The sequence below is a fragment of the Biomphalaria glabrata genome, chromosome 1 (genome assembly GCF_947242115.1).
Source record: "Biomphalaria glabrata chromosome 1, xgBioGlab47.1, whole genome shotgun sequence".
NCBI lineage: Eukaryota > Metazoa > Mollusca > Gastropoda > Planorbidae > Biomphalaria > Biomphalaria glabrata.
The window spans coordinates 10,122,448-10,148,300 of NC_074711.1; the positions used below are offsets into that span (position 1 = coordinate 10,122,448).

Genomic DNA, 25,853 nt, shown 5'->3' on the forward strand with positions numbered 1-25,853 from the left:
ACATGGCGGAGACCATAATTTATGTTTAATGTCCCTCCACAACCGGAGGGCCTAAAAATAGACAAAAAATACGTAATTGTAGCTCTATAACGAAACTTTTCAAGAAATAGGGTAAACCCGTATTTCACGGTAATTTATATTTGTATAGAAAATACGAAAAACATGCATGTATGTATTTATATTTGATATGAACATGTCGGCTGAACGGGTAAACCCATTTTCATACTCTACCTTCATTTTCGTGGTAAAATTTTAAAAACATGTGAAGAGAACATTCTCCAAGTTTGACATAGATGTAAATACAATCCAATAGATCAATAATACCCAAATTAAGGCCCGCAGTCCGAGGGTCATATCCGGCTAGTACTCAATACGTTTCAGATGAGACTAATAGGAAATAGGAAAATACAAACAAGACAACCATAAATAAATGCTTTTTTTTTATTTTAAAGAAACATATCTCCTTGATAGAACTTATAGAGCGATTGTTTTTCTCCTTTATCACTAATGAATGGTGAAATTTTAAAGGATAACCCCTGTATCAAATCACTAATTTAGTCCACTATTAATAAAATATATTTAAGTCTTCAGTTTACTGCATAACCATTTCAATCAACTAAAGAAATTTAATAAACGCTAAAAATATGAATGAGGACTAGGTCACTTTCCAACAAAAAAAAATGTTTTCTATCAGGTATCTGCGCGTAATTACTTTATATTAAACTGTTGTTAAAAACAATATTTAATGTTCGAAATTAGATCTAGATCTAGAATTGAAAGTTTTTAACAAAAAGCACTTTCAAGCATTAATGTTGACAGACTACATGTTTCAAGAGTAAGTTTCTGTCTGTGTTACACTGTGCTGTATCACTTCATCTTTATATCCCTGTATCTCTGTATCACTACAACGCTGTATCTCTGTATCACTATGCATGTGTATCACTACATCTCTGTATCACTATGCATGTGTATCACTACATCTCTGTATCACTGTGCATGTGTATCACTACATCACTGTATCACTGTATCTCTGTATCACTGTGCATATGTATCACTACATCTCTGTATCAATACATCTCTGTATCATTGTGCATATGTATCACTACATCTCTGTATCACTGTGCATATGTATCACTACATCTCTGTATCACTGTATCTCTGTATCACTGTGCATATGTATCACTACATCTCTGTATCACTGTATCTCTGTATCACTGTGCATATGTATCACTACATCTCTGTATCACTGTATCTCTGTATCACTGTGCATATGTATCACTACATCTCTGTATCACTGTATCTCTGTATCACTACATCTCTGTATCACTGTGCATGTGTATCACTACATCTCTGTATCACTATACATGTGTATGACTACATCTCTGTATCACTGTGCATGTGTATCACTACATCTCTGTATCACTGTGCATGTGTATCACTACATCTCTGTATCACTGTGCATGTGTATCACTACATCTCTGTATCCCTGTATCTCTGTATCACTGTGCATATGTATCACTACATCTCTGTATCACTGTATCTCTGTACCACTGTGCATGTTTATCACTACATCTCTGTATCACTGTATCTCTGTATCACTGTGCATGTTTATCACTACATCTCTGTATCACTGTGCATGTTTATCACTACATCTCTGTATCACTGTTTCACTATGCATGTGTATCACTACATCTCTGTATCACTGTTTCACTATGCATGTGTATCACTACAGCTCTGTATCACTGTATCTCTGTACCCTTTCATCTCCAGCACTGTTACGTTACTTCTCATCCCGTGGTTCTGTATGATGGGCCAGTGAAACAAAAATGAGAAAGAAGGTTTGATAAACAGTTCAAATAAATAGCAAATACTGAGATCAATTCAGCTACGTAGATACCAGTACCGGTGAGCTTTGCACAGGAGGGACTTCTTAGCTTTGGCTAGCTATCACCTAGGAGAAATAAGATTCTAAATTTAAACCTCTTCTGCCTTGCAGCTTGCACCTATACCAAAGACTTCGGGAGTTAACCCAAGAAAAAATCAGAAGCCGACGACCCTAAGCGAGACCAATCGTTGTAGAAGGCCTGAATACTGATCTGTGACGTCGCAACCTGTGGGCGATTTAGACCAATAGTTCGTTGCCACGTCACAGGTTGTCTTATTTTTATGAAATGATACATTATCGGTTCGTGGCTGATAGATAGATAGATAGATAGATAGATAGATAGATAGATAGATAGATAGATAGATAGATAGATAGATAGATAGATAAGAGAGAGAGAGAGAGAAAGAGAGACGGTGATCTGACTGCAAGAAGCAAAGCGGAAAGCAATACGATGATTGCATGAATGCATGGAGACTAGTTAACACTTTGTAAAAAAAATGCTTGTAAAACGGTATGTGTCTATTTTTAATTAAATCTGTTCAGAGCAGGGTCTGATATGTTCATGTTACAAGACTAATGTTCAAAGCCCTACTCGCCTTCAAGAAATATTTTATTTTAGGTATTTCCACAAAATCAATTCTTGAAGACCATGCCTTATCCTAGTTAGTTACCTCGTAGAAATAATCTTTGCTATTGCATTTCTTTGCTAATTTAGACTATTATTATTGAAATGAAATGAGATTTTCAATGCACATACTCGTACGATAGTCACTCAACTGATGATGTCAAATACCTAGTTGATGAAAAAAAAAATACTCTCGACTCCAAATGCGATCATCTAAATGATTCAATCATTTCCTTCTTACGTCACTTCCGCCTTTCACTAATGTAGGCTGCCTTTTCAACGCCAAGGTTAGCACCATTTAGTGATTAACCGTTTGAAATTAAATAGATCCAAAGATTTCAAATTATCGTTTACCAACGTAGATCTATATACATCAGTTGAGATGTTAGTTTAAATCCCGTGAGAATTATGAAACGCAAATTAAAAAATAACAGAAATTTACTGAAGAAGACTGCTCAAGACACTGAAGATCGACCAATTGATTTCACTCTTGTTGGCAGAGCTCTGGGCAAGATGCTTATAAAGAAAGGCATGAGTCTATTGGGCTGGAATTCGTCACAGGAAACAGTGGCATCAAATCAAACAGAAAACGGTAAGTTGCTTAACTATCCTTTACCCTAAGTAGTTTATCATTGTAGCAATGTTTTGATAATTATTAATTAGACCATATCTAGACTAGATCTAGATTAGATATAGTATAGTGTTCTAGTCTGTTTCGCCATTTTGGCATGCCATGGCCGCAACAGAAGTTTGGATTCTAAGTTTTCCTTTCCCTAGACTACGTGGGTAGCCAACTAAGGTTAACATATCCATTCCTGCTCGAAGCTTACTGGATTAGGTGCCAGCCGCTCGCTCTTTCCCTTTCTCCTAACGGTGATAAAAAGGTCCACCTGGGTCAGTATCTGAGCCACACGATAGTGCCAGGAGCTGTACTGGCCATGTCACGTGAGACCAATACCACTTCCGGTAGACCGGCTAGATCTAATAACGTCCAGGAAATGTATAGACTTCTAGTTCTAGATCTAGATCTAAATAGATCTATCACTAAATCTAGATTCTACATCAAGTTCTACATTTATTTAGATCTAAGACTAACATCTATCATCTATGATACAGAATAGGCATATGCTATCATAAACAAGAAATAGGTTATCGACCTATCGGGGTGGGGGTTTAATCCAATCTTGTGCACCACTGATGTAATGACGTAGGCCTTTCGCCCCCCATTGAGAGAGGGAAAAACAACATGCTTCACTACATTCAAGAAGAACATTAAGACCCACCTGTTCAGAACTTGTTTAGCGAGACAAGTCTCGTGTTTATGTCTTGAATGTTATTATTGCACCGTGAGCCTACATCATGTTTGTCAACGCTGCAATATAAATTAAAATATTAATATTATTGTTATTAAACAAGATTCTTATTGACTTAAAGTCTGCCGCCTACCCCATTCCCTTTAAATATATATATATATATAGGCCTATAGTTTACTTAGGCCAGAATACCTCCTCCTTTTTTTTTTTCCAATAAAAAGGCGTGCGTTTCAACGCTCCGTCTAAAATATTTTAGTCCGCGAATTCTGGTATCTAGTGGATCTCTTATGTAGAGTAGTAACGGCCCGTCTTATAATGACACACCTCATGGCGACACACTTTTTTTTAAATAGCTTGTATATGTGTATTTTGCTCTGAACTTTTTTACATCCTGCAGTAAAGCGGCCCATATAACAACGTTCAAATTCTAGAAATCCCTTTTTGTTTGTCTTTTATCCCTCAATAGAGCTGCCCCCTAATTTTAGAATATACATTAACACTTCTGTGACCTATCTGTTGTAGTACTAAGGGGGGAAAAAAGCATTCTCGTACTGCCCGCAATATAACACCCCTTCTACACCTCACACTGCTCACAGTTTGTGTAACCTCCATTCTTTTGGTCCTTGCATCTTCTAATGGAACGCCCACTCCCTTCACACACACACAAACCTCACACTTCTTTGGCCCTTGAATTCCAGAAACGCTTAGCTATAACGCGTTTCTGATTAGTTTGACCTGAACCTTTTTTTTTGTAATTGTTTTTATTCATTGAAACAGCATTACAATGACATCGAAACATTTTTTTGCATCCTCTAATGAAAAGCTTTCTCTCCCAACCAATCACTTTTGGGGTTTGAATATTGTTTCTTAAGAAAGAACCGATTTTCGTGTAATTTTACCACAATCCTCTATTTTCAATCTTAACGCCAGTAAACGGCCAGAATCTTTTTTTTTAATCGCATGTTGCGCCATGTAATGCTCTCATACATAGTACTTTGGACGGAACCCTCCACCTTTTTTTTCACTTCCTATGAAACAGTCCACATTTTACGCTTCCCTTACATACTTTTTGACCCGTGAATTCTAGTATCTGTTACATTGAATTGGAATTGCCTGCTTTATAATGCACCCCATAGAGACACCTACTTTTGGCCAGTGAATGCTTGTTCCACTCCCCCCCCCCCCTCCCGGTCCCAGATCCCATTATAGATTCTTTTTTTTTTTTTTGCACCTAGGCGAAGTTTACTTTTTCTTGTACCAGTTGTGATCCTAAGGAAAATTTTTTTAGGACAGCCTATATGGAACAGTTTGAGAGGGACACCCTTTTCGTATTAAAGAAATCTCCTCCCCCCCCCCCACCCAAAAAAAAAAAGCCTACATATTCGATCTTGACAATTCTTTGGACTTTCTAGATCTACAACTATCAACTATATATTTAGAGAATATGTTGATCTTAAGAAAAATACAGTGCATTTAAACTTTACGTAGTCTAATGCCTACAGACTTTACATATCATACTCTAGTATACTGTTTCCACTCACGCGCTTCATTCAGATAGTCCTTGTTTTTCGAAAAAAAAAGAAATATCAAATTTCCTTTTATAAAATGTTTATATTTATTTCGATCTTGAAGGGAGGTGTGTAATCTATACAGGAAGTGGAAATGAATAGACAAGACGTATTTTAAAAAAAAAAGAGTCGAATCAAACATTAATAATTGAATTGAAAGAAAATGAACAAAAATTGATCGCTTTGGAAAAATTGACCCTTTGAAAAATGATTTCGAAAAGTGCTTAAGTTATTCCTATAAGGCTCTCTGCAAACAATGTACAACACCATAGAACCAACTTAAGAACTTGACAATTTGGGCTTCGTAATACTTCTTTAACCAAACCTAGAAACTGTACAATCGGCAAGACTGTTCGAAAGTTTCTGACCTCAGTACTTTCTGAAAAGTCGCCTCTTGTCACTCGTCATGGTTGACCGCTCGCTGGATAGTGCCATCTTTGTTGACTGATTTCACCCCTACCCGCGACGCCACTAGTTTTAACAATAGATAGAGATACAAAACTAATATCGGCTTTTCCACTGATATAAAGTGGCTAACTAGTAGGCTTCCAGATTGAGGCCTAGTTATCCGGACTGGTGTGTTATCGAGTGCCGAGTTTCTGGGATTCTAGAAATTGTTGTTTTAAATAATCAAAGCAAAAAAACACATTAAAATAGACTAGTTTTTTATATACGACTTTTTAATAGCAAAATAAAATAGAACTGATAATCTTTTAACTAAAAGCTCCTTTTGTATGCAGAGAACCATTCCGATGTTCCACCTGATCCACATCCACATCCAGATGACCAGCACAATGCAATGGAGGATGAACATTACTTTAACCACGAAGTTGACGTCAACATTAATGCCATTGATAACGAAAGGCCACAAAAATCGCGTGGATCTGCTTCAAAAAAGACCCAAACCCGACGAGTTAAGAAAACTGGAGCCTTGGACGCTCGATCATACTGTAGTAAGTTATTGGGGGGGGGGGAAGTATCATAGCTTTAGTAGTCATAAGCCTTACACTTAATAAATAATCTCACTTTTTGTCTCTGCTCCTGAAATTACAAACATCTATGATCTAGGCGTTACAACAAGTTTTCTATTTTCCAGATGTTAAAAAAACTTGGAAAAAGAAATCCGTGGAAAAGGGACGTTCTATTTCCTTGGAAGATTCTAAAAGAGCCAAGCTGAAGTTGCTGAAAAAGAGATTGGTCAAGCTGCAGAACGATGTGCAGGAGATTTCAAAATCACTGGATGATGAACTTGTTGGATCGCTGAGCTGTCCAGCACAGAACATCTCCTCAAGAACAAGGAGTTCTGTAGAACTCCAGTCGGAACAGAAAGACAGTTTGACCGCAGTGGACTCTGCTTCCAAATCAACAACGGACCGTACTAATGAGCGCTTTCGAAAGAGGCAAAAGCAGCGAACTCAGCGCAAAACTCTAGACTTGATCAACAATTACGAGGCTGGACCAAGTCACGCGGGGCAATTAGAAACCAAAAAACATCAGCACAATAAAACTTTTCAGAAAGGTAAAACTGAAGGACGTCTTCCAAAAACTAAGACATCGTCCAGTACTTTGTCCCCACGTCTGCCTGCGCTTGTAGGGTCAAAAGACAGCGAAGACTGGCCTTCACTTCCGGGAACTGATAGACCAAAATGTCAAATGAAAGAAGCAGCTAAAGAGATGATTAAAAATAAGCAGAGTGGCTCATTGACCAAAATATGCCGAAAGAGGTGGTCAGACGTTGTGCTTCGCAGGTCAGAAGAAAGTAGTCTATGTGATAAAAGTGAAAGAGTGGATAGTTCTAAGAGAACGTGGGCATCGGTTGCCTCTCATGGCACGAACAGATCTTTGGAGACATCTATAGAAGTTTCCAGTCAAAGCATTCCTGCTACTAACACACGGAAAAAGAAACATTCTCCCGTTGAAGCTGAGCATAGTGTAGAAGATAGAGAAGATAACAACACAGCTCGATCTCTGTGTTCAGCTGACGCTGTCAAGAAAAAAACAAAAAAGTCTTCAACAAGCCAAAGTAAAGAAGAGATGGACCAAACGAAACGCAAAGGCCGAGTAGTTGAAAAGGACATGTCTGCAGGATTATCCAGTGCAAAAAGTTGTCAAGTCAATCAGTGTTGCATTGATAAGATGCCAGTTGTGTATACAAAGCCAGTGGGAGCGTACATATCGTTAAATGATGGATTGTCGAAGAAAGACACAAACAAAGGTAACAACAGAACTGTGACGCCTAAGACTTGTGTCAAGCCAAAGGCATGTTGTGGTCGATCTGTACCTTCTAAAGAAAGCTCAGATTTGGATATATGTGATGGTCTCAGTACGTTCTCCTTTGAATCAATCTCAGAAAAGAATGAGGGCACTTGTAAAAGTTTAAGGAAAAAGAAACCAAGAGGCACAGATGTCTCAGCTCAGAAAACAAGACATCGAAAAATAGGAGCAGCTTCATGTCAAAAAGACAACCACAAGTCAAACCAAGAGGAGGTTGATCGCAGCAAGCAGAAAAAAGTATCCACTAAGTATCGCGCCTTGATGCGCGGAGAAAGTGGACGTTTAGACGCTAAAGCTATTACAGAAGTCACTACCAGAGCCCGCAGGAATGAGACTCTACAAGGCGACAAAGAGTTGAACCGCACTCTGTTGAAAAAGCAGCGGCAGCAGCGCCAACAGACTTCTTACAATATGCAGCGATCACCTCCGAAAAAAGCCAAAGTATTAGATCTAAGTCCGGAAGTGAATGATGTGTCATCCCCGGCCAAGAATCCTCCAGAAAACAGAGACAAGCCTTCCACCTCCAAACAACGTAAATGCGACCATAACAAATCTGATAAAAGACATTCTTCAGCTGCTCCGGATGTGTTCAGACAGATAATGCGTGCAGGTAATTAGTACATACTTTTTGATAGGATAATAGAATCATTTTAAGGAGAGCTTTTTATGTTTCTTACCCACTATTTATAGTATAAGACAGACATAGTCCAAATATATCAAGTTGACTTGATATTCAAAGGTCCTTTACTTTTTTAAAATGTAACTTAACGTCACTGACTTTCCGTCTCTTTGTGTGTGTGTGTGTGTGTGTTCTACATGATCTGAATGTGTCTGATTGAAAGTAATCTTCCTGTGTTAAGAACTTATCAATGAATGATTACTAATTTTTTTTTTTTTTTAATGTACATTTGATTTCTCTGTGAACAGATGCCCATAAACCAGTCTATGCCGAGAGTGCACCTGAACTGAATAGACAGCCGAAAGGGTTCATATTGGAAATCGAGCCAGCAAACAGTGATGCGTTGGATATGGGATGGTAGGTCAGATAGTCAATGTAACGTTGGACAAAGTAATACTTATGTTGAATGAATAGATAACGTTCTCGTATAAGACATATACATACAGCCATGATAGCTAACAAAAGCTACGCATATAATGGTACTCGTTTACAAAACTAAGTAACAACATTCTAATTATTTAAGATTGAAAGTCATGCTCCAGATAAGCACTGTGAAAACACAGCAGAGCTGAAATTGAACGCTAACAAGCTGTGGTTATTTTTGTGTGGGGGCTCTTGATAATTTTAAGGGAACTCAAAAATTGGAAATATATCATTTGAAACAATGGTTCCAAGTATGCATTTTTATTTTATTATACTGTCATTTTTTAAGCAAGTCTGAATTATAATTATACAATGTAGAACTATAAACAGAATGGGTTTAATGTCTGAACTTTGACCAAACATATTTGACATTGTGAAGGAACTGAACAATAAAATTTGGTGTGTACGATGATCGTTGTCTCATATTATATTGCTTTCATTACTTTTCAATTGACTTTGTCTGGAGCTAATTCAGTCTACTCTGATGTACAATACAAGTTTTCTTCAACCTACACCGTTTCGTGAATAGTGGTGCCATTTTTTTTTTTTTGTGCCTGAACTAGCTGTCAAGATCTGCAAAGAGAAATACTATTTTAAAAAGATACTCCATCAGACATTGCGATCTGTTCGGTATGATATCATCTGTTTCTATGGCCGGGTGTCATGTGGTCTGTATAACGACCGACCATCTTTACTTTCACCAAAGCAATGTCTGGTACCCATCAGAGTTGGATGGACTCAGGGGCGTACTAGAAATTAGAAATTCAAAATACCAATGTTCGCAGAGATTTAAATTCCGAAATCATTCTGTTCAGACGCCAAACGCTTTACGACTCAGTCACCAAACTATGAAATAAAAACAATATACAATTTGCTCATAATTGAGATCTAGTTAAGTTGCTTTTGGTTATCATGGTAGAAAAAAAAAGCACGTCGCTTCAAAAGCGTGGGGAATGGAGAAGAGGAGGCAAGACTAACGTGGAGGAAGGACGCTGAACGCGAAAATAAAAGAAATCTCAATCTTAGATTTAAAAAAATGTGCCTTGGGTATTAATACCATGTGGATGAATAATGTCTGACATAAAAATATTTTTTTTCCTTCTCTGCAATCTGCAGACATGTATTTTTATAACTACAATGACTATATTGCTGCCAATGAGATCAATGGTGCCTCTTTAGTGTTTACTATTAAAATTAAAACGGGTCATTCACACGGTCTTTATTGATATTAAATTAGAGGCCTTCAGCGATCGGTGGCTCATGTGTCCATGGCTGCAGCTTTCTAAAGTTTTTTTCTATAAAAAAACGCATTAAATATTTGCTTGAATTGTATGAATTTCTTTAAACATCGTTAGAGAGACGATCTGTAGAATCTGCTGACAATGAGACAGATTGGCATAGCCTATTAGTTTGAATTTGTAAATATGGTCCTCTATAAATAGACTTGTTAGTTTGAATATGTAGCCTAAATATTTCGTTTAATTAATTCAACAAAATTATGACCCTATGAAGCACTTTATATAATGGAAAGGTAATACCTGTATCAATGGCTGCTAGATTCGATTTTATGCTCTCGTATTTTATTTGCTGTACGCCCATGAAATGTCTAGGGTAGGAATCTAATGAAACTAGGGTTAGAGCTACTAATAAGGCAAGACATCTGATCTCCAGGTGGCACGCCTACCTCAGGCAGAAACCTCCTGCACCAGACGGCACGGAGGACGACTTCGATCAAGATCTTCACAGAAACTAATGACACAGTGATCTCATTGTCATGTCATTGTCATGTCAGGAAATGTCACGTCTGTGTGTGTGCATGTCATGAGGAAGAAAGTGGTCTGTATGTGCCATTCGTAAAATAGTGAAGGCGAAGTCGTCTGAGTGCCGAAAGCGTAATAACTAGAATTGTGCAATTGACATCAAGACCAATGCTGACATTACTTGTGTGAGAGAAATGTTTGACTAGACTAATTATACGCACATCGAATTCATGCGACAGTCTCAAAGACTTTTTTAAAAATGTAGATCTACATAATGTTGTCATTCTGTATGTATTAGGCCATACTATACGTCTTGATGTCATTCTATGCATATTGGTGTCATACTGTACATATCGATATACTAAACTTGTGTTTGATCTCGTTTACAAATATCTCATCGTCTCTTCAGATTATAGGCATAATATTAGTACCATTTTGACCATACAAACATTATTTATAAATATTTATTACCATGTATTATTTTTATACATAATCATTTATGGTAACTGACAGTATTAAAGATAAACATAAAGACTGAAGCGTTTGTTTGCTTTGGTAGTGTGTATGCAGCGTTTGACATATAAATAATGTTTTTCCCTAACTTGTGTAGAGAAGTGTGCGTGCACTCGGCCATTATCCCTTTTGTCATTCCATAGATCTGAAAACCAGTTCTACTCTCACTGGTGAGAACCAGCCCCAACACACACACACACAAACGCCCAAACCAACCCTGTCCAAAACATTGAAATAGTCTCTATATTTCATTAGAACCAAGAAAGATTTGAGACTTGGATTAAATCATCAAATAACATAGAAGTTGAGTGCCTAACAAGTAGAACTCCATTACTTCAAACCAGTGATTTTTTTGTGACGGTACGCACATTTTAACGTTTATTATAATTTATTAGTAGTTAAAAGTTAGGCAATCCACCTCTGAGTACTGGTACCTATTTTTTGTTTTACAAAACAAAAAGAAGCATTGCTTCAAACTATTTTTAGGGACATGTTCTCCGACAAATGAACTCAGTTGCGATGACATGGAGGCCAATACTAGGAAAGCGCAAACAGGGACGTCCTCATATAACTTGGCGCCACACTTTCATGGAGGACCTCAGAACAGTGGACACCAGGAGGGAGGAGACTACAGACATTGCCAGTGACAGATCTTTGTGGAGACAGCTTGCCGCCCAATGCGCCGAACGGCGAGGGAGGGTCTAAGTCTAAGCAAGTCCAACTATTTTGACACTAGAACTTCGCGAAGTTATTCAAAATTGTTTGAGAATCAATGACAATGAATCGTTTGTCAACTTCATTGACAAGGGAAGTAAACAAGATTGTCCTAGCTCAATTCAACCTTCTGAAAGACACAGTTGTAGCCCTTGTCTTAATGAAAAGCAGCACGTTAATGGACCGTGTATGAAGAAAATAATAATAGAAAAAAAAAAAGTCTTGATTCTAAGTTAACGTCTTCGATACCGAAGATTAAGGATGAGTGCTGTAATGCAAGTGATGACCAAGTTTCATTTGCGACCTGCTTATTTTGCCACATTTGAGTAAATGTAAATTATATTATTGTCAATTTATAAAATCCAACACAAGTATAAGGATATTGAGTAATAATAATAATATTTTTTTTTTATTATCCGTGAGAAAATTTGTTTTACAATTGTGCATTACACAAACAATACATGATTAGAGCAAACATTCGTACAACAGCACACAAGAAATACCGTAATACCCCAGTTTTACTTTAACATTACATGTGAAATCTACACTAGTAAGTCAGTAAGTATTCAAAGGAACAAAAGAGTTTTGTGTCTATTTGTTTTTGTTGTTTTTGGGATCGATGCTGTAAATCTTCTTTGTGATGGTCAAATGTTCAAAACATGATACACCAAAAAGATTGCTATTTATGGAATTGACGTCCACGTTTGAAAATCTTAAATAGAAAAACAATAAATAAAACCCATCTAATAAAAAAAAAAAAGTTCATCTTTTTTAAATAAATCAATTCCTTCAAATCGACACTAGTTTTTTTATTTATATATATGTCAGGCCAATTTATCTTCTGTATTTAAGTTTTTTTAGTCTGTTTCCCCGACGAAGCTATTTGCGTCCTTGTAGACTTGAATGAACTAGTGCTAGTCTACAGGTGGGTTAGCTTTTTTTTATTGGTTTCGTAGACTTCGCAGAGGGTTGAAAGAATAAGGTAACCAGTTGTCCGCAATCCGGCTGGCACAGGTCCAGAATGTGTTATTTTCCGTTAATTACAATCAATCGAATTCTATCTTCTGGTTTAGTCACATTTCTTTAACAAATGACAAAATATGCTTCCTGCTACCAGGTGCTCTCTTCTTTATCATTTAAAGCAAGCTGGCGCCTGAGCTGGCCTTAACCAAGTGACTTCTGATATTTTACCGTTTGTATTACGAGAAATACATTCATTGGGGGCCCAATTGGTGCAGTCAGGATGTTTATCGAGAACGGGAATAATTTGGGAAAAGGGGGGGGAGGGGGGGGATAGTTCACACAGACACCAACACACACACACACACATAGGGCCTATATATATATATATATATATATATATATATATATATATATATATATATATATATATATATATATATATATATACAGTGGAACTTTGATCAGGGGTGGCCTTAGCAGTGCGCGGGGCCCTAGGCAGGCGTCATGTGCTGGGGCCTTAGCCGGAAGGGAAGACTCTATATATTCCGTAAGCTCATCACGCCAACGAAATATACTATTTGGATTGGTTGCTTCTACCTACGTGTTTCTATTGTGAACTGTTAAACGATGATAGCCTCTTAAAAACAGTTGGTCATAAGATACTTTCTTTACCGAAACTGAACGGTATTTCGAAATCAAAAATGTATGTTAAGAGCTTAAATGGTAATTGGTATCATAAAGATACTGGGAAAATATTGAGTAACGAGTCTTAGTATATAACAACTGATGAATCAATAAAACAAATTACCAATTTGTCAATTATTTAGTGGTATTTAATTATTTTGTTTTATAAAATGTATTATCTTCAGCATTCAAGATATGGCTAAATATGTAGGGTTTCACCCCCTGACATAATTGAACACGTTATTTCTGCCACATCCATTCTCGGATCAAGTTGAAACTTTTAACAATTATTTATTGTACCGGGTACTTAAAAAACATGTACAAAAATTCTTTGATATTCAATAAGGAAAATAATTTCTAAATTATTGATACATATAGTTGTAATTGGGGCGTTCTTTTTTTTAAGGGTTTTATATTTAGCTTGTTTTGTACATCAATATACTGCATTCCTCTTCGGACTCGAAAACAAGCCTTATTATTATTATTATTATCATTTATAAAAACAAACCTTATTATTATTATTATTATCATTTATATTATTATTATTATTATATCAATATAGCCTACTACTTCGTGGACTACAACGTTCCCGACCATGGCTACTGCCCAGGCTTTGATCTCATTTCTGTGAGGTGAACCTAGTCCTTCCACAACAGAAGGAGGCCAACTATCTACACCGTATCTTTTCTTTTTACTCTCATGCTATAACCATGTTCACTCCGCTCTTGTTCAGTCACTTTTGGACCCAGGGGCTGACTGGCTATACGGGCATTCGGGCCCGGTGGTCCGGTACCCCATTGGGCCGGTATAGCCACGGAAATGGGTTAGGGTTATAATATTCTCTTTAACAGCAATTCTTTGAGACTCGTGATTTAAAAAAAAACAACATCTTATACACTTTAAAGTCTAATACTAATCTACAGCATTTTCGTAAATACCCTATAAATGTATATAGTTCTTCTATACTAGACGATTAACAAGAAACGTAATGATTTTATTTCTCATAGAGAATGACGTTAGTGTGAATCTATTCGGATGAATCTATAAAGTAACCAACAACAACGTTGTCCTATAGATGACATGTCCTGTCATATGAATTCTTAATGGTTTGATGGAATTGTCGCATGATCTCGAGTTGGCCTCGATACGAAGTCCACCATAAAACAAAATTATTATGTTGAACATTGTAGCAATGCGTGGATTGGAATGTAAATTGTAAAGGAATAGAAAACTAAGGAGCAGAAAGTCAGTCAGATTAAAAGCAACTTTTGATGAAATCCGGTGCGAAGAAAATGTAAAATTATGTCCAGTTTTCTCACAAGCACAAGAGATTCACCAACCTTATGATGACAGCATTTATGAATGAACAGCCACAACGCCATAAGAGACGCTAATACGAAGACGACAAAGATATAGACTAAAGTCAAAATACATAAGAGGCTTTTTTTTGCTAAAATATGAAATAATCTTGACAGCATTTGTTTTAGTGAACGTAAGGATATTAAATTACTTTCAAACAAATACACCTTTTATTATTAGCATTTGAAGCTGACAGTTTGTTATGACATGATTAGGAATTAGTTATTTGTTTCGGGAATAAGGGGAAAGTTTTAATTAGCGACAAGTGACGTGACAGATCTTTAAAAAACAAGAACGCTCGAAGTGACGCTAAAAAGAAGACGCTTCTTGTAGAGTAGTAGACTTGAGTACAATAGATATACGGATTTACGGACATAGCTGACATCGGACGATTCCCTTCTTGAGTATGAAATATCTTTATAGAACAACATATCAGCGTCGACTACATATTTGATTGTTTCGGCCTTTCGCCGGTGTTACTGAAGTAGTTGAGTTTAGCGTTACTTCCAGTCAGATCTACACTAGACATATTGCCAAGAATCAACACCGCGCGGAAGCCTTAACAGTTAAAGTAGATTTACAGGTATATGACTGTGAGTAAAGTTCCCCTTTCAGACCTTGCGTTCTTCAGGGCAAATGATGTTAAGGTCATATGTCTTTGGCCAACGCTTAACAAGCAGGGTGTCATGTGACCAGTACAACGACCAACCGCTTTTACTTTCCCCAACTAAAGTCAGGTACCCGTTAGAGTTGGGTGGACATAGGGGCGCCCCAAAATTCACGAAATTCAAAATCCCAGTCATCATCAAGATCCAAACCCAAGACCCCAGGTTCGGAAGCGTCCTTGTGAGATGGGCAGTTCAATAATGTAAGAGTAAGAATTGTATTTGTAAAAGTCCATATGCTTGAAATAAAGGCAAAGAGTGAAACTGAATCATAAACAATATGTTCGTTGCTGGAGGATCTTCCATTACATGTATATATTAATGTATATGGCAGCAGGAATTTGTTCGCATTAAGAGATTCCCTATTCCAAGTGTTATACTTTATTCATTTAGTAATAACAATTATCTGATAGTTATAAAAGCATCTAAAAAATATTCATATAGCTAACTACTTTCGATACATTATTAAACTTTACACAATGCTCTTGAGGACTTAAATAATTGGATGCCCATTGCGTGGCATATATTTTGTGGGCCTGATTGTATTACAATGCCCGGGCCTATATAGACACCAGTCCGCCCCTGTTTTGACCCGCTGGGGAATGGGTTATTCATCATTGAATACTTCCAATCAATATTTTTGAAATATATTTCCATAGATGTTTTTATTAGCGATGATGACATTTTCAGCTAATCTTTCAACCTGGATGCCCTTTTTCAAATATCATCTTTTTTTTCGAAAAGAATAAAATTAACATTATTATTTCTTTTACCCATGACATTTGAAGATAATTTAAAACATAAAGAATAGCGTCTAAACCAGTAGTAGATCTTATAGTAGTTTTCCTCTGTTAAAAAAAAAAAGTTGCATGGTGGATACGTTTTGGTATTTCCAGGAGTTAAATATAATAACCCCATATCCAATTGTAGTCCGGGAATTCTAGTATTGGGGAAAAACCAACGTAACTTCTATGTTGAAGATCTCACTTATACTTTATTAGTCACAAAATTACACAAATTCCAAAACTCTATTTTAGAACGAGTTCAGCTAACAGTCTTGATGAAGCAGATTCCTTTAGATCTACGTAATAACAAAGTGTGAAGCTTGAGACAAAGACCTTTGCTGTTGTTCTGTTCACATTTTTCTCATGTGCTAGCTTACATGAAGCTTGATTAACCCTAATGTGTTAAATTGACTTAAACTTATTTACAGTTAGGTTGTATGACAAAACATAGCAAATAGTTAAGAAGTTGTTTTTGTTACAAATGTTGTTCTCTAAATTACCAAAAGCTTGCGATAAATCTAAAGATTGCTTTAAAGAAACAAACAAGTGGGCTAAAAATAAACTTCGCATTAACCAGAACCTAGATATTTTTCACTGTATATTTAGATTCTTAGATCACAGCTTATAAAAAGGGACAATAGAAAAATCTGGAAGTTAGTTATTCACTGTGCTTTAGTGCGGTGGCTGAGTGGTAAAAGTGCTTGGCTTTCAAACCGGGGTCCTGAGTTCGAATCTCGTTGAAGACTAGGAGTTTGAATTAGTAGGATCTTTACGGCGCCTCTAAGTCCACCCAGTTTTATTGGGTACCTGACATTAGTTGGACAAAAGTAAAGGCAGTTGGTCGTTGTTCTGGCCACATGACACCCTCGTTAACCGTGGGCCACAGAAACAGAGGACCTTTACATCAGCTGCACTATAGATTGCAAAGTCTGAAATAGGGAAATTTAATTTTTTTGGGCTGAAAAGGTACACAGAAATGATCATTTAGTTTTTAAAACCTTCCTTTATTTTGTGTACCAGATGTACCAGAAAATCTAGCTATTTATAAGTATGAAAGTCTTCAATAGGCCCTAAAGGCGCTTGAATCAACTGAAGAAGATAAATATTCATTGAGCAGTGGCGTAGCTAGGGTGGGGGGAGGAGGGGGAAGAATTTGAAAATTTCCCAGGGGTCCCCAAATGAGTGGGGGGTTATATTAAATATTACGCTAAATGCAGGGGCCCCCAAAGAGGTCAAGCCCACCCCGGGCCCCCAAATGATGGAAAATTCCTAGCTACGCCCCTGTAATTCAGTAAACATAATGCAGGCCTACTAGTATTCTTTTATTCTTTCTCAACAACTCAAAGTTTGTTTTAATTAACGTTGTTTGTATTACGCCCACGGCTAGGCGCTAACATCTGTAGGCTGTAGGATTTGGTGGGAATTGCGTGTGGTTTACAACAGAGAGTCGTTCGTATCAAGGAAGTGTTGTCTTGTCCAATCGACAAACAGGTCACGGGTGGCTACACTTCTCATATCACGCCATATCATATTATGCCACGTGACACGTTTTGCTAATTTTAAAGAATACATGGAAATTTAAAATACCTGAGCAGACCTGTGACATATTGGTCTCAACTGCCGACAGGTTGTTACGTCACATGTCAGTGTTTAGTCCTTCTATAACATCTGTCCATTGAGCACTGCTTATTATTGGAGAGTGGAAAAAAAATATTTGCTTCAAGCTGTATTCATTGTAGAATACGACGTAGCCTCGTTTTAAAGAAATCTTGACTGGATAGCTTGTGAAATGGGCAACGGTCTGTCATCACTATCGTCCTGAGTTCGAATCCTATCCTCTTCAGTCCACTGCCTTCCTGGGAGTTTCGGCTAGGACGTAATACCACATTTCTGATGGAACACCTGAATCTTATCAAACATTCATAAACGTGTCATAATATGTCTTACTTGAATTGATAATGTGTTTAGCTGGAGTACATTCAGAAGCAATACAGATAGATGGATAAAAGCTGCTAGATAAGGAAAGAAGTTCTAGTCGAGTTTAAATTCATTCATTAAATAATATCAAGCCACACAACGTAGATCTAAAAGCTCCATCACAATATCAAGCCACACAACGTAGATCTAAAAGCTCCATCACAATATCAAGCCACACAACGTAGATCTAAAAGCTCCATCACAATATCAAGCCACACAACGTAGATCTAAAAGCTCCATCACAATATCAAGCCACACAACGTAGATCTAAAAGCTCCATCACAATATCAAGCCACACAACGTAGATCTAAAAGATCCATTCACAAAATCAACAAATCAAACTTTGATAGCCTTATATTAATCACTACAAATATGTAAAACTAAGTAAGTGCCGCTAAGAAATACAACTCTAATTCAAGCTTCCAGGGGCCGACTTGTATTTTATTGCAAGTCCTCTTTTTAGCTTGCAAACTCTTCATGGGTGGGCGGACATTGGCGGACACCGATCTCGAAAATGGCGCTAACGATTTTCTAAGAAAATTGAAAGTTTAAGACGTTTATGTATATCTTTGGGAAATAATTACTAGCCAATTGGACACACAGGGAAAACTCTGGTTTGACCGTTATGATTGTTTTAAGATTAAATTTGGTCTGGAGTTCAAGACATTCGATATATGATAGGATAGCGGGTATTTACGCCTGTATTCATGATTTAGGAGTTTAATAAATTGATAGACGTTCATTTAGCGCACCGTCTTCTGATTCTGGATGTATAGGCCTATCATTAGAACTTTATATACTCCCTAGTACATTTATACATTTGCTTCGCCAGGAGTTTTTACGGGGGGGGGGGGGGGTGGAATTAGAACGGGATTAAAAAAAAAATTTTTTTAACAAAGCTTATATTAAGTGTAATTGTATCAATTAGTTTGGATCAGTCATGTAATTATATGTACGATTGACCAAGACCTATAAATCTGTGTGGTAGAAATAGTTTTACCAATTGTTTGTTTTTGTTTATCTTTTAGCTTTCTCATTGCGTAATGATCCTATCACTTGTCTGGACCAGTTATGAAAGAGGGGAGGAAGAAGGAAGTATCATGGTGAATGTTTACAGCAGTGGTTCCCAAACTTTTTTGTCTCGTAGACCCCTTGCCATGTTTTCTGATTTTCGGTAGACCCCCTACATATTTTGTATTGCATTTTTAAATTCATCAACATTTAAAAAAAAACTAATTTCCAACTGTAGTGAGTTAAAGAGTGAAAAATTAATTTAAAGCGACACTGTAAGTTATAGAGATCTATCTTTTTTATTGATAAAATTAAAATTTAAACCAATTAAATAACAATTAATTTTTATTACTGGAATCACTAAACACGCTGGAAATATGTTGTTTTTTTTATAGCAAGTTTATCATCCGTTGCTATGGATATTATATTTAGTATAGGAATTTATTGTTCTATGAAGTAGTCCTTCAAACATTAAATATTAATTAATTAATTTGCCTTAATTGTAAAAGTTTTCGCAAAGAGCAGTTTCTCGTGTATATCTTGATCTTTCATGTGTGGCTCAAATATTGGGGCTGCGGAACTGATTTTACTAAAAGGAGAAGGAGCGAAAGCGAGTAACTGTCACCTAAACCAGTCAGCTTCGAGCGGGAAGGGCTATCTTGGCTTTCTACCTACCTAGCAGAAGGGAAAATGACTGCAAAACTCTGCTGCCTCACAGCTATACCCAAATATGGGAAAGGTTTCGTGGGTCGTCCCTGAAGAAAAATAAGGAGCAGACACAAAGCACTACACCCTGTCAGAGCCTGCGACGCCCCTGATCCCAAACTCGTTTGCAAAGAATTGCATAAAAAGCTTTTAATTTTACAACTCATGCCACCTATGAGTCCATGAACTATATTGTTGCTTAAAGAAATTCTTTTAATAATAATCAGATATAGGTTTGTGTAAAACAGATTTTAAAACTACAACAGCTGGTAAAATGAATGTTTTCCGTATTTTGCTATAAATAAAGAGATATTGTAAGCCGCTCACAAACCATCATCTTCTCTATATGATGTCTAAGAGATTCTGTGGGTATATTCTGAAATTTATGTTTGAGTATTTGAAAGATTTTCAAATCTTCATCTGTTTTGTCAGGGTGGCATTGTCTCAAATGATCTTCTAGTGTAATTAATTTCATATTGTCATAAAAGGGCACTTAGGCAACCGCTTGTTTGACAAGGAAGGAATGAATCCCAATTTTAAATAATCAAAGCTGTAAAATCTACATTATTTTTGTGAAACATTAGTTACATGTAGACAAAATTAAGCTATTTAAATAAGTATAGAAATTAAATACAACAATTTTTCGTTTGAATAGCAGGATAAATATCTAATGGATTAGGTATTGGTTTATGAAAGAATTACATTAATGGGATGTAAAAATTAAAGTCACATCCTTCTTAAATGAAATCTATTATCGTAGACCCCCGTGGACATCTCGTAGACCCCCAATTTATTTTTTCCCTTTCGTAGACCCCCTGGAAGTCTTCATAGACCCCTGGGGGTCTATATAGACCACTTTGGGAATCACTGGTTTACAGGATCGTTTTTTTTTAATGCATTAAAAAATGTTCACTCAGGGCTTGAGTCCTCAAGGGGGCTAATTCAACTTATACCACCACATCTGTCAAGTACGATTTCTTTCCCTCGTTCAAGATACCAAACAAAATAATTAATTACCAATAGTTAAAGAACTAATTGGTTAATGTTTGTATTGATTCTTGTGTTGTCAGGTAAAAGAAATAATTATGCATAATTTCAGGTTGATCCGAGATTGAGTGTGGAAGAAATAACATGTACAAACTTTTTACCAGACAGAGTGAGTTGATATAAGCTTTGTAAAAAGATTATAAGGAAAAAAAAAGAATGTCACGTGATCTCTCTTACGCAAAGCTTCGAACCTGCATACTCATTTTATAATTTGGCAAACTTTCTTGAACTAGTTATAAGTTATTTCCATATAACAGACAAGATGATATACACGCCCGACATATGTTTTTTACGCTCTGCCTAAAAGGATGTAGTAGGCCTATTTTATAAAATGCCAAAGCTGGACATTATCAGATTTGGTTTACCTTCGTTTCCGAAACGTCAATTTGGCTTAATTAAAGTACACCCCTTCTTTTTACCAGCCACTATTCTCCCCATCGCCCGCCCCAGCATGCACTCGATGTTTTATAACGACTGAATGCAGGCTCCAAGTTTTACGAACCTGACATCTAAAAACATCATATAAAATACAATCTATGAACCGTTAACGGCAATATGCATATTGATGTCGTGCGTTTAATAAATGCATCAACACAGCTATATATTTGTATGTAGCTCTATTTCTATAGGCGTGTCCCTCATATACATGTGACTTTACGCCTCATTTGCACGGTCGGATTTATACCTAGTGTCAACAAAAGTTATAGTTTAGGGCTTTCAAAAAATAGTTAGCACTGGCAGATAATATCTGGACTTATAAAGGGTCCTTATCTCAGAAAGCTAAGTGTCTTTTTAAGATTGAATTTGTTTACCTTCACTCTTCATTTGTTTACCTTCACTCTTCATTTGTTTACCTTCACTCTTCATTTGTTTACCTTCACTCTTCATTTGTTTACATTCACTCTTCATTTGTTTATCTTCACTCTTCATTTGTTTACCTTCACTCTTCATTTGTTTACCTTCATTCTTCATTTGTTTACCTTCACTCTTCAATTGTTTACCTTCACTCTTCATTTGTTTACTTCACTCTTCATTTGTTTACTTCACTCTTCATTTCTTTACCTTCACTCTTCATTTCTTTACCTTCACTCTTCATTTGTTTACCTTCACTCTTCATTTGTTTACCTTCACTCTTCATCTGTTTACCATCCTTCTTCATTAGTTTACTTCACTCTTCATTTGTTTACCTTCACTCTTCATTTGTTTACCTTCACTCTTCATTTGTTTACCTTCACTCTTCATTTCTTTACCTTCACTCTTCATCTGTTTACCTTCCTTCTTCATTAGTTTACTTCACTTTTCATTTGTTTACTTCACTCTTCATTTGTTTACCTTCACTCTTCATTTGTTTACCTTCACCTTTCATTTGTTTACTTCACTCTTCATTTGTTTACTTCACTCTTCAATTGTTTACCTTCACTCTTCATTTGTTTACATTCACTCTTCATTTGTTTATCTTCACTCTTCATTTGTTTACTTCACTCTTCATTTGTTTACTTCACTCTTCATTTCTTTACCTTCACTCTTCATTTCTTTACCTTCACTCTTCATTTGTTTACCTTCACTCTTCATTTGTTTACCTTCACTCTTCATCTGTTTACCATCCTTCTTCATTAGTTTACTTCACTCTTCATTTGTTTACCTTCACTCTTCATTTGTTTACCTTCACTCTTCATTTGTTTACCTTCACTCTTCATTTCTTTACCTTCACTCTTCATCTGTTTACCTTCCTTCTTCATTAGTTTACTTCACTTTTCATTTGTTTACTTCACTCTTCATTTGTTTACCTTCACTCTTCATTTGTTTACCTTCACCTTTCATTTGTTTACTTCACTCTTCATTTGTTTACTTCACTCTTCAATTGTTTACCTTCACTCTTCATTTGTTTAACTTCCCTCTTCATTTGTTTACCTTCACTCTTCGTATGTAACCCTACATTATCCCTGCTCACAAAATGGTAACTGGAGTAGAAGGAAAATGCTTTTCCCCCAATATATGCAGATCTATATATATAGTTTAAAAACAAACATCAATTAGTTTGGATCAGTCATGTAACTAAATTTGTAATAGGTATAGAAAAGTTTTCCTTTCAGGCCTTACGCCCCGAAAAAATCAAGACTAACAATGAAAAAAAGCATACATATTTTTTTTTATTTTTTTTTACTTTAAAAAGGGGGAACTGATTCGAACTCATGGCTTACGACTTCTCAGGCTCTCAACCAACGGGTTAACCACTCTGCTAGTGGAGAGCCTATTAAAATATAAAATTGTATAGTTATCTATTGTTTCTATAGTCTCGTCCTCTTTTCATGTTGTATTCACTAAGCCTCAGACGACGACCTATAAAGGGGACTAATTCAGCTTATACCAGCACTTCAGTCAAATACAATTTCTTCCATTGTTCGAGATTTAAAAAAAAAAACTCAAATAATTAATTACCAAATAATAGTAAATTAACTAATTAGTTAAATATTTTTATTGATTCTTGTGTTGGGAAGGGCCAAAGCGTATTAGGGCAGAGTAAAAAAAGATTCTTTTTTTTTAGAGTATCGCATTAACAAAATGTTATTAGCTTCATTGGAAAAGAATAGTCTCTTTTTTTTTTTATTTTATTTCCTGACAGATTTCTAACAAGTTAAAGGTGCATAGAAAAATTGTGACTTTTTATTTTCTTTCACTTAAAGCACACTGGCCTACAATAGTTTCATAGAGACAGCCAGTGGTCTCATCCGGCAAGAAGTTTATGAATCCTTGATCGGCAAAAATTATATTTAAACAAACCACCGTTACACGAAAGCGGATTTTTAGTGTGAAAGGATAAAAGATATATTCGGGATATCGTAACACTTGAGGGGAAATTGGTTGAAGATTCTGAAACGTGTCAGTCAGTTTGACCTTCTTGTATTACGGAAAGTTTTATCCAAACAAATAGCAGAGTTCTCCCTCTTGCTCAAACATGACAGAGGTAAGGACAGAATTGTTCTTGGTTTGTTTGTCTGTTTCAAATGTTTCGTATGTTCCTTCAGAATCGAAAATTGTTAAATCTTAGTCTAAACCTCCAGCAGGACGACGGATCGAACTCGGGACCATCGAGACGACAGCCCAGAGCGCATACGTCACGACCAGGCAGCGATGTGTCCCTTTTAAAACTATTTTGTTCAGATGAATTATATCGTTTGTCCAGCCTTGTACAGTAAGGTGGTAGGTTGGGATAGAGATGAAGTAAAATATTTTAAAATGTTATTATTATTACTATAAATGTTTCTATAGCTTGCGGCTAAACATATTTGAAGATTGTAATCATTATACAATACATAATGATGAAATAAATATATTTAGCTTTATTTATGCCTACACACTCACGTAATTCTACACATCTAATATATAGAAAGAGAGACAAGAAGATAAAGAGGGAGAGAAAGATTAGATTAGATTGGATTAGAATCGGTTCTCAACCTTTCTAGCTCGGTGACCCCTAATACGATTCCCCACTAGGCAGCGACCCCAAGCATAAAATGTATTTCTTTCATAGGCCTAGGTAAATGTTATTTTTCTAATTTTACAAAATCTTAATCTAAATTTAAAGGTAGGCCTAAACATCAGACGTCAATGATGTAATCTCATAGAAACTGAACATAGATAAAGCTTTATGTAATTGTATTTAGAGTAAAATATATTTGTGCTTTAATATTTTTTAAAGTTATATTTATGACTTTCATTTATTAACTTCTCTGTTGCATGCTGATTATATTCATATTGCAAACTTGAGTGACTATTTGAAAAGTAGGGCCCCGCATGGAAAACGTATAGCCTGTTGCTACAGTCAGCTACATTGCTACAATATTGTTGCGACAGAATTTGTAAACTTGTCAACGTCAGACCGAAATTGGAATTGGTTTTTGTTTCACCGGATCAAGAATTCTCGGGGGGGGGGGGGATTCTTCGTAAGATCACAACAAATGGCATCTTCAGCATCAAGTCTATTTATGAATTTAAATTTGGATAACTAACAATCTGGAAAAAACTTGTTTTGCAAAGAAGTGTTGTTGGAAATGGAAGAAGGCTGAAAACAATATCAGATAGAAAAGGAATAGGACTGCAAGCACTTGATACAGAAATGTGTAACTGACATTGAGACGAAAAAAAATGTTGCGGCATCACTACTGATGTAATGCTAGTGGTAGTGAAACCTGTGTGAATTCATCAAGTTCGATCATAAATATTGGAAGTGGGGAAGATATCATTTCCTGAATAGCCTGACTGATAATATCATTTCCTGAATAGCCTGACTGATAATATCATTTCCTGAATAGCCTGATTGATAGTATCATTTCCTGAATAGACTGATTGATAGTATCATTTCCTGATTAGACTGATTGATAGTATCATTTCCTGAATAGACTGATTGATAATATCATTTCCTGAATAGACTAATTGATAATATCATTTCCTGAATAGCCTGATTGATAGTATCATTTCCTGAATAGACTGATTGATAATATCATTTCCTGAATAGACTAATTGATAATATCATTTCCTGAATAGCCTGACTGATAATATCATTTCCTGAATAGCCTGATTGATAATATCATTTCCTGAATAGCCTGACTGATAATATCATTTCCTGAATAGCCTGATTGATAATATCATTTCCTGAATAGCCTGATTGATAATATCATTTCCTGAATAGCCTGATTGATAATATCAGCTGATAAGTCAACTATTCTCCTATGAACAGTGACATTAAATAACCAGAGCTCGAACAATGTCTTTGGTCAATGGCAATATTAACTCCTCGACAATGTTGTGGGGTTACATAGTTCTGGCAATCCTGAGAGGTGCCAAATAAGGTTTTGATTATTGCCACTTGAGTTAAACCTGGATTTCTAGACTCTGTCAGCAA

General features: G+C 36.2%; 2 protein-coding genes across 2 annotated transcripts in view; both read left to right on the top strand.

The window, feature by feature from the left end:
* The first annotated feature begins 2,738 nt into the window (after positions 1 to 2,738).
* LOC106057046 (uncharacterized) lies at positions 2,739 to 11,061 on the top strand. Its single transcript, XM_013214077.2, has 5 exons — positions 2,739 to 3,102; positions 6,132 to 6,344; positions 6,488 to 8,275; positions 8,593 to 8,701; positions 10,439 to 11,061. Exons 1-5 carry the CDS (start codon positions 2,919 to 2,921, stop codon positions 10,518 to 10,520), a joined length of 2,376 nt encoding a protein of 791 aa, XP_013069531.2. The 5' UTR covers positions 2,739 to 2,918; the 3' UTR covers positions 10,521 to 11,061.
* A 12,695-nt stretch (positions 11,062 to 23,756) lies between these two features.
* LOC106073836 (3-hydroxy-3-methylglutaryl-coenzyme A reductase-like) overlaps positions 23,757 to 25,853 on the top strand; it is a 29,849-nt gene continuing 27,752 nt past the window's right edge. The window contains exon 1 of the mRNA XM_056021050.1: positions 23,757 to 23,915. Within this exon, the coding sequence (XP_055877025.1) occupies positions 23,907 to 23,915 (9 nt within the window). The 5' untranslated portion in view covers positions 23,757 to 23,906. The remainder of the gene's footprint in view (positions 23,916 to 25,853) is intronic.